Source organism: Phoxinus phoxinus, assembly GCF_949152265.1.
Source record: "Phoxinus phoxinus genome assembly, chromosome: 17".
NCBI classification, from domain to species: Eukaryota; Metazoa; Chordata; class Actinopteri; order Cypriniformes; family Leuciscidae; genus Phoxinus; species Phoxinus phoxinus.
This window is the reverse complement of record NC_136892.1, coordinates 22,289,946-22,307,813: the sequence shown is the minus strand read 5'-3', so window position 1 is coordinate 22,307,813 and position 17,868 is coordinate 22,289,946. Positions and strand designations below refer to the sequence as shown.

The 17,868-nt window shown below is 37.8% G+C and overlaps 2 protein-coding genes across 9 annotated transcripts in view; one reads left to right on the top strand and one right to left on the bottom strand.

The window, feature by feature from the left end:
• rxraa (retinoid X receptor, alpha a) overlaps nt 1-6,466 on the top strand; it is a 172,195-nt gene extending 165,729 nt beyond the window's left edge. For all 7 annotated transcript variants that reach the window (XM_079586676.1, XM_079586672.1, XM_079586674.1 and 4 more), the window contains 4 exons: nt 26-158; nt 2,351-2,442; nt 3,023-3,128; nt 3,410-6,466. In XM_079586676.1, the coding sequence (XP_079442802.1) occupies nt 26-158; nt 2,351-2,442; nt 3,023-3,128; nt 3,410-3,563 (485 nt within the window). In that variant the 3' untranslated portion in view covers nt 3,564-6,466. The remainder of the gene's footprint in view (nt 1-25; nt 159-2,350; nt 2,443-3,022; nt 3,129-3,409) is intronic.
• A 3,392-nt stretch (nt 6,467-9,858) lies between these two features.
• On the bottom strand, nt 9,859-17,126 carry wdr5 (WD repeat domain 5). Of its 2 annotated transcripts, none has more exons than XM_079585769.1 (14): nt 16,859-17,126; nt 15,356-15,486; nt 15,047-15,155; nt 14,193-14,266; nt 14,024-14,113; nt 13,822-13,911; nt 13,651-13,734; nt 13,473-13,528; nt 13,332-13,378; nt 12,756-12,831; nt 12,582-12,615; nt 12,418-12,492; nt 12,217-12,304; nt 9,859-10,886 (listed from the first exon to the last, which is right to left on the bottom strand). In XM_079585769.1, exons 2-14 carry the CDS (start codon nt 15,434-15,436, stop codon nt 10,786-10,788), a joined length of 1,005 nt encoding a protein of 334 aa, XP_079441895.1. In that variant the 5' UTR covers nt 15,437-15,486; nt 16,859-17,126; the 3' UTR covers nt 9,859-10,785. The 2 variants fall into 2 exon arrangements, with proteins under 2 accessions (XP_079441895.1, XP_079441894.1); XM_079585768.1 differs by having other exon boundaries at nt 15,356-15,490; nt 16,859-17,075.
• Between the last annotated feature and the right edge of the window lie 742 nt (nt 17,127-17,868).

The following is a 17,868-nucleotide window of genomic DNA, read 5'->3' as shown; positions in this document are numbered from 1 at the left end:
ATCATGATTTCGCTGTCTCTCTCAGGATGGAATGAGCTCCTCATTGCGTCATTTTCACATCGTTCGATAACAGTGAAGGACGGGATACTGTTGGCCACGGGATTACACGTGCACCGGAACAGCGCCCACAGTGCCGGAGTAGGAGCCATATTTGACAGGTTCGAATGACACTTCTAATTTTGGTCCACTGAAAATTTGTGGACGATTTGACCAAACGATCAAAACCTGGTAAGGGTTAAGAATAAAAAAAAATATAGTACAATGTTTTTAGATTTATTTTTTTACACATTTGTGTGTGTATGTTTTTTTACATATTGCTCATTGAAATATATGTAAATTGTGTATATACTATATTTTGAAAAAAAGAAAGAAATTGAATGAAACATAATTTTTCATTTTTGGTAATATATTTTGAAGCTTTAACCATATGGAACGTATACATGCATAACGGCACAAAGAGATGGTCACACTGGAAATGTTCAGGACAGAGGAGGAACCTTGACATTTCTGCCAGTGGAGCTTTCTATGGATTTACATCGATATTCATTAAATATGCAGCCGCGCTGGAAACAGAGGTCATGCAGAAATGGTCGAGTGCTCAGACAGAAAATGTTAAAGGAAATCCATTTGTGTGTCATTTATGATGAAATCAAAAAATATAGCGGATACACCCAGTGTCGCCAAGGGCTTTACACTGTATCTGCTCCCACACAAACCTGAACAATGCTGTGCGACCAGCTTTTTTTGGCCAGATCTAAACCCAGATAAGGTTTGAAGAGGGCCGTTGTGTTACGGAGTACAAAGTTTAGTTGTCAAGTGTACAATAACGCAGCAGCGCCGCTTGTTGACAACAGCATGTTTCCTGCCATCTATGTTTATGCGGATTTTAGGATATTGCATTAAAAAAACACTAGATGGAACGCCAAGATGCGCATAAATTCTAAAAATGCACATAAAGACTTTTGCGCTCAATTAAGGCGGATCATTTTTTATCTGATAAAAAGACATGCGCATAAATTACGATGGAAATGCATTCACCGAATAAATCCCTCAATTCACAACCAAAGACTGTTGAGGAATCATTGGATAACTGGACCTACCAGTGGATCAGTTTCATTGCACATCATCTTTAATGTTGGTTTGATCGTTCTGAAATGCCTGAGCCGAAGTCTGTCATCAAATTGATTTGGTTTAATTCCCTCCCAGTAGCGCCTCACATGATGTCCGAACGCCAGATAACATTAAAGCGTTTATTGGGTTTTGCCAGCACACTCTAAAACACAATCATTTATGATGTAGGAAAAAAGAGTCACAGTAGATTCCCCAATTGCAGCATCTTTCATTTTGATCACAAATATTTTGTGCCAATTTTCCAGGAAGTAACAACTTTGTTCTCTTGAACACATGGGACAAAACGGTGCTTAATTCGCAAAAGTTTTAAGCGATATTCCAATTTTACGCACAAGGTAATTTTGCAACTTTGGATGAAAACATAGCAAGTGAAATGCGTTGTTCAGCATTCCCACTAATGAAGTAGCTTAGATGGAAATTAATAAAGAATAGCAATGATAAAAAGTAAAAACTAAAGGCAAATATATATAATTACTATTTAGTATTAGACTATAAGTGATAAGTTAATGAGTAACTTTTTTTAAACAATAAATCTAACATGTTTATGTTTGTAACAGATATTCACTGAAAACAATCCTACACGTGTCTGTTTAAGGAAATCTATCTTAAAGATCATTTTACTGAAAAACAAAACAGAAATACTAATCACGACTGTACTAATGGTAATTGTAACGTTGACATCCCCTGCAGCCGTGTCACCTGACCGTGGTTGAAGACTCCACTCGCCTCTCACCGCCCAGAGCCTGCTTTAGCCATTAGAATACACTCGACTCCTCTGGAAGAATGGATCTCGATGTTAATGCCGCTCGCATTAAGATGCGCGGCACTGATAATGTTTCTTTATCAGGTCCTCTGCAAGTGACAGCCATGGCACAAATGAAGTGGATGGTCGACTTAAACACTGGGCTGAAGTTCCCCACCCCTCCGCTCATTGTTCCAAGAGGCCAATTCAATTACAGTGTGTTAAGAGTGGGAACGAGGTTGCATCGCACCAGTGTGTGTGCCGTCACCCGGTCACGCAAAGGCCAAGATCGACAGAGGAGACGTCACCCTCTGGATCAGAGGAAGTGATGCCAATTTAGACATTTTATTGAGGCGATATTTATATTTAAGAGCTGCTGCCCGCCAAAGCTGTAATGGAATAAAATCTGCCCACGTGAGTCTCATTTCTCGGCAGCTGTTTTTCACTCTTAACCTGTGTGTTTTCTCTTATATTCAGGGTGCTGACAGAGTTGGTGTCAAAGATGAGAGACATGCAGATGGATAAAACAGAGCTAGGGTGCCTTCGAGCCATCGTCCTTTTCAACCCAGGTGCTACTTTATATTCCTTTTTCTGACACTACAGGTCAAAAACTTGTTTCTGTAAGTTGAAGTTTTTGAAATTGCTATGAAGTGTCCACCCTGTGACGTTTCCTGAACCCGTTCCCTCTCTTACTGCTCAATTTCCTCTCACTCTCCACTATATCTGTCCAATGTTTTTTTCTTCACAGTGGTCTTTGTATCCCAGAGTAAACATAACCCCCCCCCCCCCCCCCCCCCCAATCACATATGCTAAAGCATCTCTCATTCACTGAGCGCATTCTCCGAGGACAGACCTCTCCTCTGTTCCCTTCACTTTATAGAGAGGGGGAAAAGAGACAGCTCTTATTTTCCCAATTAGAGGCTCTCAGAAGCCTCTTCCAGAGTACCAGATTGAGTTGAGGGAGGATTGGTGTTGGGAGTCCAGAACCGACCCGTTTCTTGTTTCGAACAGTTCGTTTGGTTCCATTAACGGTCTTGAGCGGCTGCATTGCTCCGTTAGAACACCATTCTCTTTGAGGGTGTGCTGGAGCAGGATGGTTCAGTTCCTACTCCAAAACATAACTTTGTTATACATCCTTAACTATTTCAGACTCCAAAGGCCTGTCGAACCCTGGTGAGGTGGAGGCGCTGAGAGAGAAGGTCTATGCCTCTCTGGAAGCCTACTGCAAACAGAAGTACCCTGAACAACCTGGAAGGTACAAGAACCACTTGCAGTGAAGATCTGGATGCAGAATGACATCACAAGTAGCATATTCATAATAAAAAAAACTTGAATAATACATTTATTAATTAAAATATTAAATTTGCAGAGAAAAGGCACCAAAGTTTCATAGCTTCATACTTCTCAGGTCTTGTCCAACTTCAAAGGTTAACTGGTTGTCAGCTGTGTCAAAAAATAAAAGATATATCAGTTTAATTGTATATCTGTCTTGTTTTTTTTATTTACACGATTGATTATTTGTGATCTTGTGTGCAGGTTTGCTAAGTTGTTGCTGCGGCTCCCTGCCCTGCGTTCCATTGGACTGAAGTGTTTGGAGCATCTGTTCTTCTTCAAGCTCATAGGGGACACTCCCATCGACACCTTCCTCATGGAGATGCTAGAGGCGCCCCACCAAATGACAATGACATAACGCCCTCCTGTCGCCGGGGGTAACAAGGGTCTACCACCCCAAAGGCCCTGAAGAAACGGAACAAGTGACATCGCCAGAGCCGACGGACTTTCAGAACCGCCGCTCAACTCAGCGTTTCCAATACACAGTCATGGAGTCCATGGGTCTGTTTTATACTTTGTATAAAGATATAAATATATATATATATATATTACGCATAAGAAAAAAAAGATGACAATGGACTTGAAGCCCATAGACAATACTGGACACCGGTGTATCAAACTATCCTTCAATGGATAAATATGAAAAAAAAAAAAACGAATATATTTGATGGAGATGCAGTAATTGCAGGAATGTCTTGCGCGGGATCGTGTATGTTGGGATATAATGGGTCCTAAGGGAGGGATCCATGGCTGTAATCAGCCTCATGTGGCTGATGGATGGGCCGACTTTAGCAGTCTTGCATTCGGGATTGAGGCTGGGCTGCCGTGTCTGGGCGCATGAAGACTTATGGGAGATGATAATGATGGCAATGCGGGGTAATGATCCAGGTTTCTAACACAAACATTGTGTTTTCAGCCCCTGGTGGGAGTTTTTGCGATTACAATCCTGCTGCAAATGCCATTTTTCCCTCAAGCGGGCTGTTCCTGATAGAATGTTCCTGTAATTACTGTCATTTAAAAAGTGAGGTTGCTCTGAACGAAGGAACCAAGGGAGGAGTTGGTTCTCCCAGCTCACCCCCAGTGTAATCAGTGGCGGGTAGCAGACACAATAAGGACGTAACTTCAGGATCAGAAAGGAAGGGATCCCCGAGGTCGCTGTGAGTAGATTCTAAGTCTAATGAGCCACTTTGAGTTTTGGATTATGATCATTCACACTTTTTCAGTATGCACTCAAAACATGAGCTTTTCAAAATCCAATCTGCCTGTTCTCAGAGCTCATGATGCCGAAACGTGAATACGCTTATAGTGGACATCCTGCCACCTAGAAGTCGCCCACATGTCCCGCTGTGCGTCTCGTCTGCCTGTATACTATTTCACCTCAAGTGATTTTCCGAACTTGTTCGAGACTTGTACAGTTTATTACAACCAATTCAGTATTGGTATCCTGTTTTTTTTTAATGGTTTTTCAAAACGTGTGCCGTTACCTCTCTTTCGTCACTTTTATCAAGGTATATCGAGTCCTTTGTGTCGCCCATCCTCTCCTGCATCAGCCGTTTGCACCAGCCGTCTCATGCAGTCAAGTCTTGCAAGTGTGTGTTATCATTAGGATGTTTCTAAGCACTTAACCTCATGTTTCAGATGTTGTGTTGTTTTGAGAGAATGGAGGTTTCGGGGCCTTTTTTTTTTGTAAAGGTTTCATTTGTTTTCGGGGTCTGTAATTTGCCGTCTTCAGCATTTTCTCTCTTTTTTTTTTCCTGTATGCTGCTGCTGCTGCTAAACTATGCATTTAGCATTTTTCCCCAAAGACTGTCCATAGTGAGTTTGTTTTTCAAATCCCGGCAATGAAAGACCACATGTGAACAAGGTTAGACCGCCAGGACCAAGATTGGGGTCTCCAGCAGTTTGCCGAGAGATATTCGGGTTTTTTGCATTGACAGGAGTGGAGCAGTACTGGTAGGGAATACCGAGGCAATGGGAGAGCTGAGACTTCCCTCTAGTGGTGGAGATGCAGCACTGCAACATTACTTGAATTTTGTACAAGTATTTAATCAGAGGAAAAAAATGGCACTTTTACGTGATATTATCAATGTTTGTTTTTGTTTGAGTGCAGTCTTACAAGGGTCTTCAGCAATAGCATGATTTTAGATCACTCGAGATGGAGTGAAGCCCAACCAACTTCAGTCAGTGCTGTTTATTAGGATGCCTCTCTACGATTACTGAACCTTGTTTTGTTTGCGTGGCAAAGGAATTTTATTGGCTTCACCAGACCTTTTAATGGATAAGTATTTTGGATCACCAGTATCTTGAAGCCATACGCAGGTTTGTGAGATCAAAATGAAAAACTTTCTCCTGTAGGAAATGGAGTAATGCAGAAGTGATAACCTTGATAGAATTAATACATGCTTTATAACATAAAGCTATATTTTGTCTATATGTAAATGTGTGTATATTTCTAAATATGAAAGTATATAAATCCATTCTTTAAATGTTTCCAGACGATGTTAGTAAAGGAGCCTATCGTTTTTCTTAAATTGACTAAAACCAGGCCTAATTGCACTGTTATATTCTCAGATATTAGAAATGTTTTTTTTAATTGCTGAAGCTTTTGTGTTCAGCCTTGAATAACACAAAGAAAGAAAGAAAACTGAAAATTTTAGACTGATACCAGCAGTTCAGAGCCCTAAGACAAGATCTTACACCAGCTCCTTGGTAGATGAATACATTTTTGTTCACATAAAACCTCAAACAAATGTCTGGAATGAAAAGATCTAAAGAAACCTATTGTTTAGCCACTTGTTTCCCGTTTAAATGAGCGAGGATAAACTTTGACTCAGTCACCGCTTCAGTCTTCAGTCCTCACAGAGACAGGACCTTTTTAAAAAAATATTAAAAAAAACATTGTAGGGGGGAAAAAATCTATTTTTGTACAAATGTAATTTTATTCCTTGCTTATATATCCTCCCTTCCTTTCCTCTTTCTGTGGGCTGTTGTATACATTGTATAAATGTTGATTTGAAGTGGGAAAATTCAAATAGGAGCATTTTAAAGTGGAGTTATGTAAGGGGTGACGTCAACTCTCAACACTTTCGCTCTTTTCACCTCTACTTTGCCTTTTGGTTTCCTTCTTTTGCCATCTCAAAGAGAAGGATTGTCCTCTCATCATATTTTGTCTTATTTTTAAGAAAATGAAAAAAAGTCATCTGTTCTACTTTGTGAGTTGTTCTTTGATGTTTTGTCTTTCAATCAAATTAAACATCTAATTAAAAAATGATATGTGTTATGTCTTCACTAATCTAGTTGAACCAACATGAGTAAAAAAACATTTTCCATGATTTCCAATAGCCTACAGTAAGGAGGTGATCGCCTCATACGACACAATATAAAGCATAAATGTTTTATTAAGTAAGGTTTATGAGCATTTTCTGATTCTGAAGTCGATCCAACCACTAAAGTGGGGTGGCTTTTTTTCTTACAAATGTTACCAGCGTACACAATGCTGAAACAAATACTAAATCACACGTGTGATCTGTCCAAGTAGGCAAGGAAGGCAATGCATCTTCAAAAAATGGAAATGGACCACCTCATGTCTGTTACCATCGTGAATTATTAAGAATTCACCCACTCACAACATAAATTCTCATCCAAGGTTACACCAGTCTATCCCATGGTGGGACAATATCCCTATATAGAGTGCAATTATATGATATACATTACAATAAGAAACTATCGTCATGTGCATGACATCTTTGTATGGCAAAAATGTGTAGGATGTTACTTTTAAAATATATATATATATTTAGAAGCAGTTTTCATGTCAACGTCATTTTGTGTTACGTAGCCAAAAAGAAAATGCACAACTAGTTCTCCTCTTCAAATTTGTTCAGAATGCCAGGATGTTCTAAGATGGCGCCTCCGTCTTCGGTGTTGTCGACACACCTAAAGTTTAGAGGAGGTTTTAGAATATGAGTGGTTTCGCAAAAAGTAGAGCTGATGACCAGTCCATAAAAGGTACTCATTAAAAGCAGCTGAGCTTTAGAAACAGTTTTGTTGGGGAGCTCTCCACCCTTTGACAAAATAGCACAGGTGATCTGGATCTGCCATTTCTACAAGAGAGAAGAACAAAGACATATGGCTAATTGCAAGCCAGGTTAACCAAATAATTCAATCTGAGGATTCTGAGACCAAGTGAAGAACATAACAGAGGAACAAGAAACAAGATGATGTGGCCATACTTCTGCTGAAGCTGCACTCTAAAGTTCTGGACTGATTGTAATTTCAGATTTTATTTGTACTGTTGTACTGTTCTCTCTCTTATCCTGATGTAACAAATGAGGGTCGTCTTTACCACAAACTCTAGGAAGAACATTTGAACATCATTTAAAAAGATTGTGTAGACATTTTTTGTTTAAGCATCTGATAACGAGAACCAATATTTAATAATGTTTATTATAGTTTTACATGTTTTTTTGCACAGTTGTAACTATTATACTACAGCAGTACAACATGATTTTCATTATCAATATTTAAAGCTGCAGTCTGTACTTTTCCTCTTTGTCGCTATCTCTGTTTGAAATCTGCAATTGCAGTTATTCCCGGCATTATCAACTTTACGTGCAGTCGTGCTTTCGACACGGCACAGCGCGGATGAATCCAATGTTTTGAGGAGAACGTATTCCAGAAAACAACATACATAAGCAACATAAATTTATGGATAAAACAACCGATAACGCTATAGTTCAGTTACAATGTAATCGGTTACAAAAATATTGGGCCAAGATAGCCTACTTTCTGAAATTAGTGAGATTTTTGATAATAAGTGGTAATGGATCCTTTATTTTTTATTCTTGCTCTGTCTGATAAAGCTCTGTCTGATAAAGCTTTGATTTTGAAGGGAAGAGAAAAATCTGACTCACTTCCCCCTTCACATCTGTTTCAATCATTTTAATTTGTTTAACCATTGCACTTTGAATAAACCATCTCACATATTTCAACAAATTATCCTTGCTTTATTATTGTTTAGCCTATCATGAATTTATTAAATAACTAATCTTCAACCTAGGAAAAGATATCAGAAAGTCTGCATCATTTTAGGGAAACACTTCGTTTGGAATGTCAAATGACCAGCTTTCAGAAAAAGGCCTATTCACTGATAATCACAGTCACAATCACGTTCTGGTTCATATATATTTTAAAATAGTTGCTTGATTTTGCAGCAGTTTATGTACTTTAACCCTAGAATGTGTAAAGGAGTCAAACTGACCTGGAACTTGAAAGCATGCTGTTATTTTTCAAAAATATTTGATAATAAATTAAAGGCACCTTTGGAGGTGCGACAGGCCTAAGGCCCAGCAGAAAGACCATCTCGCTGTAATGAAGAATGTATATTCCATTCATTCTTTAAAAAAGTATTTATTTATGTACACATGCATACTTTTTTTAACAGTCACAAAGTTCTCAAATGTAGAACCTACTCAGACGATATGCAATTTCAGATGCAGGAGAAGGACATCTGAAAGGCCTAAAACAACTCTGCCCAAAAGTTATGCTTAGAAAGTTGAAAATCTTATGTGAATTTTTAATCTCTCTGAAAAGATTATTTGGTCATGGTCTGTGAGAAATGTGGGGAGTGACGGTTCAGAATATACTTTAACTGTAAATTAAATTTTAATTTTGTTTAGAAAAAGTACAACTGCATTTTAAAATGAATACATTTCATATTTTGTAATGCATATATTCAAGTTAAATGGACAAATAAACATGTTTGATATTAAAACATTTGTGTATCATCCATTATTTTCATAATTCAAGTATAATAGGACCTTTTTTTTATTTTTTATAAAGAAAACCATTAATTCCAATATGGGTCATTTTGACCCCTTTATGTATTCATGTAGTTTTTTCGGTTCATGCAATCTAGAGTTCAATTATGAGCTTGATAAATTACACACCCAGAAAAGCCTTGAAAGGAGATAAATAGAGGTCCACCCACTTGGAAAATTCTCACCATTACTGTGTGATAAGTGGGAAAATGTATAGTCAGCCAGTCATCAGAAAATAAATCTTTCTGTTAACAGCACAGTATTCAAACCTAATGCACATAAGGTAATTCAACTATATATCAGTTATATAAATGCATGGACAATGTTGCATTGATAGAGGTAAAAAAATCTTTATTGAGTCACAGGTCATGTCCAAAGTGACTAAATGCAATAACAGATACAATTCCTCATGCGGCCCCTGTCATCACTGCAGTGCACTGGAAATCTGGCGAGTCCAGAAGCAGAGGATGGGTTTATGACAAACCATCATCCACATGAAGCAGAAAAAAAACAGTTTTGAAGTACGCTCAGCTACTTGAGACCGTTAAAAAGACCACAGAACAAAAGGTAAACATATCAAAGAACAGAGAAGCTGCAAGTATGTACAAAGTGTCAGGTACACAAAACATCTCAAGGCTCTTAATACATCGAGACTGCTTTTGGTCACGAGATATAAGGTTATGGCATATTCAGATCACAGCAACACTCCTTACGTATGTTGTGTAATTGTAACCAGATAATAGTTAGAAACGGTTCGTCTTTTACCAGATTGTGCAGGTAGGATTTTTTCTTTGTAGCTCAACTACTAGTAACTTTGACCAAACTGCTACTCCATCCCGATGTATTGTAGTTTTATTTATCAAAAGCACCAAAACTGATATGAACAAAGGTGTTACAGCGGTAAGAATAAAGTGAACTTTTGGCATACATCATCTCTGTAACTGCAATAAGCCTTCATAACAAAAGAGAAAGGAGTTTTATTGTTAGCACTGCCTAGACGACACTGAAAGCCACTGAAAACCATAAACGATGTCTGACAATTAGCTTAGCCACTATAACACAATGAATTGATTTAATTGCTGTTTTAACATTTACAGAAATAAACATGAAATAGTGGATGTTCAAAACATCCTTCTGCCACACAACACATTTCGTACATGGAGGTTTGATTTGACATCAGCAAGTCAAGGTAAGTATTTCAGGTGTTCACAGATGAAGTTTGCGAGACCTCTTCTTGGTCAAATAATGGAGGAAAGTGGCAAATCGCTCATTGAAATGTCAAAATCAGGAAGAGAAATTTAATCCTCCAAACATTTCTGTTAAAATGGCCACTTAAAATGTGCCCAAGGCGTTCTGCTGGCTTCAGAAAGTGTGCAAACCATCACTGATTCTACAAAACTTACAGGAGAAAAAAAAAACATGAACTTTGTCCTAACAGGTCTGTGAATTTCAAACAAAGCTGCCTAGATTTACAGTCTTGCTGGATGCTTAAACTGATGAACGAGAGCTGGTGGCAAGGCAGAGAGAAAGTGATTGTTTTAGTGCACATGAGTGGAGAGAGGGGTGCTGTGTTAGGAGAGGTTATGTCGGGGTAGGGCGCTTTCACCAATCCTCTTGCCGAGCCTTGATGTCAATGTGAACGGCGTTGCGTGACCTTTCAAATGAAAAACAAAAGTCTCTTCCCCCACCTCCCCACATAATGAATAGTAGAAAATTAATTAAAAAAATAAACAAAATAATAAAGTAAAATAAGCTTGAGGCTTAACAGTCGCTCTTCCAAAGTTTGATGGTTTTGTCATTTTCTAGTGCTGCTGATGCGATGATATTTTCTGTGGGGTGACATGCGGTTGAGATCACCACATCTGCGAAGAGAAAAAACAAGATTAGTTTCAATCTACATTAGAGGTGCAGCTATTAATCATTTTAAGCAAAAAAATTTGCATTAACAAAAAAATATTTATCAACTGAGCCATAAACTGAAATTTGACAAACAGAAATGGAACTCCGTGTCCCTGAGCAAAGGGGGATAATATCAAAAGTAGCCGTCAGTATCTGGTGTCACCAGCTTCTCATCCTCATGGTCTGCACCAAATTCGCCAGTTCTTGCAGCGAGATGTTACTCCACTCTTCCACCAAGACACTTGTAAGTTCATAAACCCTATTTTAAGCGCATGGTCTAAAGCGCAGGTTCACTTGGGGCGAGCCCAAATCAACTTTTGCTAGTTTAATGACAGGAAAAATGGTTGGCGCGCGCGGCGCATGGTCTAAAAGGGTTATCCCTATTCTCTTGAGTAATGGGTGTTTTTTGGGATTTACGTGTGTTAAACCAATCAGAGTCTCATCTCTCATTCCCTTTAAATGCCAGTTGCGCTCACGCCATGGCAGATTCGCTATTTACATGACGGAATTCGATAGTGGAAAGACCGAACGCATCTCCAGAGCACAAACAGATCTGCTCGTGTGCGAGGTTAAAGCGTGCAAGCAGACCATCTACGGGAAAAGCCAGATTCCACCATATCTTTATGTACACAATATTAATCTTTTACATTGTAATCCTTTTATTTAAAATATTTGGCTACTTTGTGTGCTGCTGCGCGTCCCTGTGCGTGTAATAAGTGTACGGCGCGTTGTGGACCCGCCTATGGGCGCACATTACTAACGCGCTCTTTAAATAGCAAAAAAAAGATATTGCGTTGCCAATCCATTGACTTTAGACCAGGTTTTTATTGGTCAATGGCGCAGTCTATTTCAGTTGCCTCAAAATAGCAATGCACCAACAATGCGCCTGAACACACCTCGTTTTCAGACCAGCATGGCCATGGGCGCACAAATGGGCGCAAATGCATTTGCTATTTAAAACGTGGCACGGGACGTGAAAATTATAACTGCGTCGGACTGAAACTAGCAAAAAACACTTGTCGCGCTTGCACCGGGTGTAAGATAGGGCCCTTATTATCTACTGCCTGTTAACTGTTAGTATATCTCGCCTATGTATATATACATATACACATTTGTGTGCCATTTTTGTGGAAAAAAAATATTAATTATGACAACCAAAAAAAAGCAACGCATCACTGAAATAGAAGAAATGAGTCAAATGTAGCACTGCTTAGCTCAAGCTATTAGCAGGAAGTGTTTAAACGGTTGGGCTTAAGCTTCTTCGGGAAACATCCACTGAAGTTCTGCTCCTACCTGTGTGCCCCTGTAGTTTCTGTACAATCTCCTTGGTCTGAAGGTTCCAGATATAGACCATGTTGTCCTCTGAACCAGAGACAATCCACTTAAAAAGAAAAAAACTCTTTCAAAATCACTTTCAGCGATAGCAATTGAATGGTTCTGAACAACACTAATGATTGCTTAGAAATGGATTAGTTTAGTGTAGAGCTTACATACCTTTCCACCAGTGACGGAGAAATTAGCAAATATGCAGTACTTCTCATTTTTATGACCGGTATACGTTTTTAAACACTAAACAAGGAAAAAGGATATTGTTATACACAGATTAAGCATGATTTTTTTATTTAAACAATGCACTAACTAAAAGGAAAATTTCTAACCTTTCCTTTGCTGTAGTCCCAAAGCTTCAAAGTGCTAAAACACAAAGGGAATTAATGCATTTTTTTAAAGGCTTCTAAATGGATTAATATAAATTTCATGACTTTTTTTTTTTTTTTTTTTTTTTAGAATGAGCAGCATAAAAGGCTCAGAATAAAAGGAAATAAATGACTCACTTATCCAGAGTGGCAGCCAGGATGTATTTGCCATTGGGGGAGAACTTCACAAAAGACACAGGTGGGTTGTCATCATCTGTTGAATATTTGCAAATGTATTCATTATTTATAATGCCTGTGTTTATGCTTTAAAATCTCTTTCTTCTTACTTAAGATGTTGTACATTTAGTTGGATTTTACCAGTTTCTTGTTGGCTAAATATTATGCATGCGTGTTTGATAAGAACAGTGTTTCATAAAAACTAGCTGTTTCCATCCATATATTTGTATGCACATTTTGGGTTAGCGCATTAAAAACAAATTTGGATGAAAACACAAAAATGTACATAAATTCTAAAAACGTGCATTAAAAAAAAAAAACTTATGCACTCAATTGAGGTGCAATGTTTATTTAATAAGACATGCACATAAACTTTAATGGAAATACATTTACGGAATAAATCTTGATAGGCAACAAAAAAAACTTTCTAACTTTGTGCATAAGTTAATTTCTCTTCTTTGGATGGAAACATAGCTACTTTCAAAGAACAAATTATTTTTCAACAAGTGCTTTTGTGTAAAACACAGGTCAACTTACCGATAAGTGTTTTAAGGCACTGGCCTGATGCTGTGTCCCAGATCCGGCTGTTTAAAAGTCAGATAAGTAGGTATGGTTGTTAGTTGGCAATTGGCATCTGACATATTTTCAAAATAATGTTCACAGCCAAAGCTCACTCACCAAAGTCCATCATAACTGCTGGACACAATCAATGAACCATCTCTGTTGAAATGAACCTATAATAAACAAAAAATACACAATTCAAAAAGAAAATATTACTCAAGTATATCACCCACCCAATGTACAATGTTGTGAATTTGACTATTTGATCATCATAGGTTAAAAAAAACACACACACCGCAGAGACGGGGTCCGAGTGAGCTGGCAGCGTCTTCAGACATTTCCCCGTTTTGACATCCCAAATCCTCACGCTCTCATCAAACTGCCGGAGAGATAATAATTAGAATGCATCATGCATGTATGCCATAATTAACACAATTGTAAAATATAAAATGATGAATGGACTTACAGATCCAGATACAATGAGATTGGACTGGGGGTTAAAGTTACAGCAAAATACGTAGTTGCTGTGACCCTTCAGTGTTTTTAAACACTTTCCCTGGTGAAAAAACAGAAAGGGAAAAGGAATGTGACAAATTGTGCCATAACAATTAAAGCTCAGATGCTTTAAATTCTATATTAAAAGGTTCAGCTTTGTGATGTTGACTTACAGAGCTAACATCCCAGATCTTCAGGGTCTTGTCATCGGAAGCTGAGACCAGGAGGTTGGAGTCAGAGGACCAGGCCACGTCTGAGATGCCCTGCAGACGAGAGCAAACCAGGTCACAGTTCAGTAAAAGCAGCACTACTCTGAGATCAGGGATCTTTTGAGGTACTCACAAGTTTGTGTCCAGATATCGTCTTCTCGAACTTGCCATCATATGCACCCCATATTTTGATCAACTTATCAGCAGCTGGATGAGCGGAAACAAACAAACAACAACATTCATTAAAAGCTAATAATTAATTAAATCATAAATAGTTGACTTAAATAAATAAATTGGGCTGCAATTAAAATAAATTTGAAATCATGGTATGGATTAGTGTGATCACTGGTGTCACGGGGAATGGCTTGGTTCACAGTAAATGCTGCTCACAAACTCATACTCTGCATGTCAATATGTCAGTATAACATGCATTTGGGAACACTATGTGCACGTAGACCACTTTATCTTAAACACTCACAAAAAATATATAATAAAGACGACAAACAGGATGCAGCTTTCTGCCGTCCCGGTTTCCTTTCCGTAAAGTTTTTGAAAAAATGTATCGAAACTCAGCGTATAGGCTACTAGTAGTAAGCAAACAGAGCATTGTGTGCAATCAGAACTCTTGTTTTGGTGGATGAATTGTATATTATGGCAGTTAGCAAACAGCATTGCATTACTGCGTGCACCACATTCTGGATTGGTGTGTGGACTGACTGTATGCACCAAACCGTGACGGTTCTGGACGAATACATGTACCGTTACACCCCTAATATCTCTCTCTATAAATAGATGCCTCGAATACATACATACATATACATGTATATACAAATTAAATATATATAAATTAAAGTAGAGTTGTGAGAAAATAGGTGCGTCAGGTTCAAGAAAATGTTTACTGGCAAATTTTGTTTGGGAAGCCCTGTGCTATATGCTATAACTATTCTCAAGGAGTATAAGTGCTGTTTTTATTACACAAGTACTTACATGAGCTGGCGAGCCACTCCCCACTGGGACTGAACTTGACAGAAGAGACTGCTTTTGTATGGCCAGCAAGTGTGAATTTCAAGGTGTAGTTTGGCTTCACAGGTGCTGACTGAGATAAAGCAGAACTCACATCATTAATGACACAACAAAGAGAAATGATAGTCACAGATCATAAGTACATTTCTGTAATAATGCTGCTATATCATTTATAACAGTATAATCTGTTACACAACATAAAAATGATCCATAACCAAGCAGAAAACTATTCCAAACGGTGTCGCAGAGGGGCGTTCCTGGCGATGTTTTTACCTTGCTCTGGCTGGCGGAGGCAGACGATGCCGGCTGTGTTTTAGTAGCCTCTGTGTCTGGTTTCTTCTCCTCAGTTGCCATGGCGACCAAGTTAGAGAGAACGGGTTTACAGGAGCAAGTTCAACGTCAACCTGACTGTCCAACAGAGAAGTACTGATGAGCATATGAATGATATTAGTCTTCTAATTTGGATGATACAATAAATGGAGGAATTCGGTTGGGTGTTATCACATCATAATCTGTAATTGATCATCAAAATTGTTCAGGTGCGAATACTGCGTGGGTGTTATAGGCCTACATGTAAAACTATCGAGCACGTCAGTTTACTGATTGGTTGTCACAACATCTTTACAATATGAATAGCATACAATTCTGCCCACCCATGTTTATATATTTAATTTACCTTTGCAAATGTAATCCTTGCAGAATATGCAAGAGGTTTTTCATTTTAGAAATACATTAAAGCCTTTTGTACTGCCCTAATTAAGCTATGTAATGTGGGATGTGTGTAAACTTCTGTTACAAAACAAATAGTAACTACATTTAATTTACACTAATAATCCTGCTCTAATGTCTAAAATGCTTCAGATTACGTTTTATTAAATTGTTTTGGGTTTTCGGCATCATTGTCCCTGGTTTGTCCAGGGCTGTAACTCTGCACCTCTGACAAAAAGCCTACAGGTGCTCTAAGTACTTTGGTTTCCCAGCATGCTCTGTATGTTTGAGCTTTTCCCCACTATATGATGTTGAGATCCCAGCTTTACCAATCCAGACATTGACAATTGAAAAATAAAGCACCAACAAAGTGTAAACTAATAAATAGGATAATAAATTCAGGTTAAATTTTTTTTTTTAATGAATAATATTAATACAATTTTACAATCTTTCAGATTCTGGAAGTACTGTAACGTTACCGTTTTAAGCACACCTGTACATGTAAACACACTTTGCACACTGTAAAGAACTCATTTGAACAAATGTGCTTTTATTGTGTGTATACTTATAAAAGCAAAATACAACAGGTAAGTTAATATATTTTTAAAATAATAATAATAATAATACACAGTGTGATAAAACAGTGTTTCCTCGCCTCAACATGCATGGCAAGACTGTTGGCAATGGGACATTGACTTCAGTCTAAAATCATCTGGATAACCACTCAAGTTAAAACCTAGATATAATTTACAAAGCTCGTGTCTGTGTCATGAGCAGACCAGTGAAAACACCATCACTGTTAGCTGCTATGCTATCTGAGAGACGCAGGGCCTCAGAGAAACGATTGATCACCTGCAATCTAGCATATAGTATATGTGTGTAATTTACACAACTTCGTGTCCAAATTCATGGTTTTACCGCGATCGTTTCAGTCGTCAGTCCCATCCCCCATAAAATAAACGAAGCACAGATTGATGTATCTCTTTTCTTTGCACACATGCCTCTCTCTCTCTCTCTCTCTCTCTCCCATACATTCAGACAACAAAAGCAGCGAGTAAAATCACTCACCGGCGGCTGCTGAGGAGGTAATAAGAGCTGCTTTCGGCTTCTGATATGAGTCCACTACTGGGTTTGGATAGAGATTTGTTCATGAATAGCGCGCTAGGCCGTTTTGACCATGCAATGATCAAGTGATCGTACTGAATACGATGGTGGATGAGCGCCTCTCTCCACCGCAAGCTCAGGCGGTAATGTGGCAGTGACAACAACTCCGCATGCGCAAAGCTCAACGGCAGGCCAAGAGGGACATTTTATCAAACGCCGATCTAGACCATAGACCGTGCACAATGTAGCTAATACTATTTTTTATTATTACTCGAAAGCAGATCTACGTTGTTTATATTTTGCAAGTATTTCTGATAGTCAATTTTTCTTTTTTAAATTATTATTAAAAAAAATGTGCATTATCACATAGCACACTATTAAAATAGAACATAGATTGCCATTATATTAAGCAAAGACTATATATATATATATATATATATATATATATATATATATATATAGTTAGTGTTATGTGCTTTAAATAAATACAATTTGATAAAAAAATTATACATAAAACAGTACATTGCTTTAGATTTTTTTTATAATAATGTAACTTAACATAAACTAAATATTTTACAAATAATATTTACCGATATTTATAATATTATTTTCCCTATATTTTCCTGTATTTGACAATTTTATGATCTACAAACACAATTATTTACAAATTTGTTATGTTTTACAAGCAAGTAAATTATCATGGATTTTAGACAATGTCAAAATATAAATTAGCACTACATTATCATTTACTTTATTATGATGAAAACACCCTGAGATGGCTTGAAAAACACACACACACACACAAAAAAAAACATATTGCTGTAAGAATATGTTATTGTTAATAAATGTATTCACGTTTCATCAGTCAAAACTTTTCAGTTTTTTTCCAGTAAGAGTGAAGATTATACATGGGAGTATAGCGCTTCATGCTTACATAGCCTCGTTTAGGATTAAGATAAGAATAAAATACCGGG